The sequence below is a fragment of the Brassica oleracea genome, chromosome C2 (genome assembly GCF_000695525.1).
Source record: "Brassica oleracea var. oleracea cultivar TO1000 chromosome C2, BOL, whole genome shotgun sequence".
Lineage (NCBI taxonomy): Eukaryota > Viridiplantae > Streptophyta > Magnoliopsida > Brassicales > Brassicaceae > Brassica > Brassica oleracea.
In genome coordinates, this window is record NC_027749.1 from 19493802 (window position 1) to 19495616 (window position 1815).

The 1815-nt window shown below is 30.8% G+C and overlaps 1 protein-coding gene across 1 annotated transcript in view; it reads right to left on the bottom strand.

Moving 5' to 3' along the window:
- The window catches only part of LOC106323637 (glutathione S-transferase T2-like), a 2026-nt gene extending 1124 nt beyond the window's left edge, over positions 1 to 902 (bottom strand). The window contains exon 1 of the mRNA XM_013761726.1: positions 845 to 902. Coding sequence (XP_013617180.1) covers positions 845 to 902 — 58 coding nt within the window. The remainder of the gene's footprint in view (positions 1 to 844) is intronic.
- Positions 903 to 1815: the final 913 nt, after the last annotated feature.

Sequence of the window (1815 nt, forward strand, 5' to 3'; positions counted from 1 at the left end):
CATACGTCGTTTTCTAACAAATCTTGTATTCTACCAATCATTTGAAAAATAATGTCATGAGAACACACCATAAATCACCAAGTTACAAAACGAATACTGAGTTACCAAAAATGATAAACCCTATAAACACTGAAGTTCGAAACACGAATTCTCAAATCTACAAAGATAACCAAAACACCAAAATCATAAACCAATATGGTGACAATTGAAATCAACGAGAAAGCAAGCTAATGAAACCCGGAAAACTACATAAAGATACACCCTTTGAAATTAATTTACAGAAAATACACAATTCTTGATACAACATTCCTCAGAAAATGAAAAAACTAAGGAAAAGAATAAACCTTTGAATGGATTTGCAGAGGAAAAATCAAAAAACAGAGACACGGTGCAAAGAGAAGACCCTTACATTTACTCAAACACTGAAATCCATCGAAGATCAATTGTACTCATCAAGAAAAGGAATCTAAAAATGGCTTCATCTCTGAAATCCTTAAATCTACCCTAATTTTCAATTATATTTACTCAAACACCAAGCATAGAATCAGAAACAGATCGGTGAACAATCACAAACAAGAAGCATGCAATCAAATCGTCACAATATAAATTTCCAATCAAACCCAGATACGGAAGACTTATTTTCGATAAATAATTCCTATAAATCTCAAAACGGAGGACAGAGGAGGAACACATACCCGGTTTCGATTGGATTCGGCGGAGAAGGGTTCGATGACAGGAGAGATCGGTGTGGATTGAACGACCAGATGACCGTTTGTTTGAAATCGCCGACGAAAGAGAGATAATAGGGAGACGATGAGAATGAAGTCGATACCGTAAACTTTACTTTTCCCTACCCCATTCGGTAAACCTGTCGCCTTATGCCACGTGCCCCTTAAGGACATGTTCGAAAAGTTCTTAATTAACCGACGACTCTTTTGTTTTTCCATAATTTTGATTTAAATTTAGGTGATTATTACTAAGCAACTTCGCTAAGAAGTGCCGATAATGTTGGGCTTAAGAGCCGGTTGATTCGTATATTTTCATGCAGTTTTGTTTTATTCACAAAACTAATATACTCATACGGTACTGCACGTGCCGAGGAGTTGCCTCGTACTTTTCTCACATACAGTTTCATCCCTTCCATATCCAAAATGTGAGCACATAACCATGCCATCCACACCCTAATATATATACTCCCTCTCTTTTATAATATAAGTACTTTCAGAGAATTTTGTATTTCAAAATATTAGTACTTTTAACTTTTCAATGCAATTTTTGCATTTATTGGATATTGTATAACCAAATAAATTTTGTAGAGCTTTCTATAATTAGTTGAATTCATATACTAAATGATACTTTTAAAAATATAATATTTTTAGTGCTTTTTCTAAAACTAGTTACAACGTATTTGAAATTTGAAAGAGAGGGAGTATTAAAAATCTATAACAATATTTTATAAGCAACTAAGAACTATAGACAAATACGTATATTCAATTCATAATTTTAATTAATTGATGGGATACTCGTGTGTAGCAAATTTTGCACCTATACATAGCTTTGATTGGTATAGTTGATGACAAAATAGTAGCAATATGCTAAAGAAGATGTGTACTATAAAAGTTATTATGCTCTCGTAAATCTATTTAATAAAATGATTTGTAGAGCAGTACATGATTCATATACAAAATTATTATTAAAAAATTAATATATGATATATAATTTATTTATTTCTAAATAATTATATATATTTACATTTACAATAATAAATCATAATTAATTATATATTTAATTTATATTTTGAATGTAAAATAATAT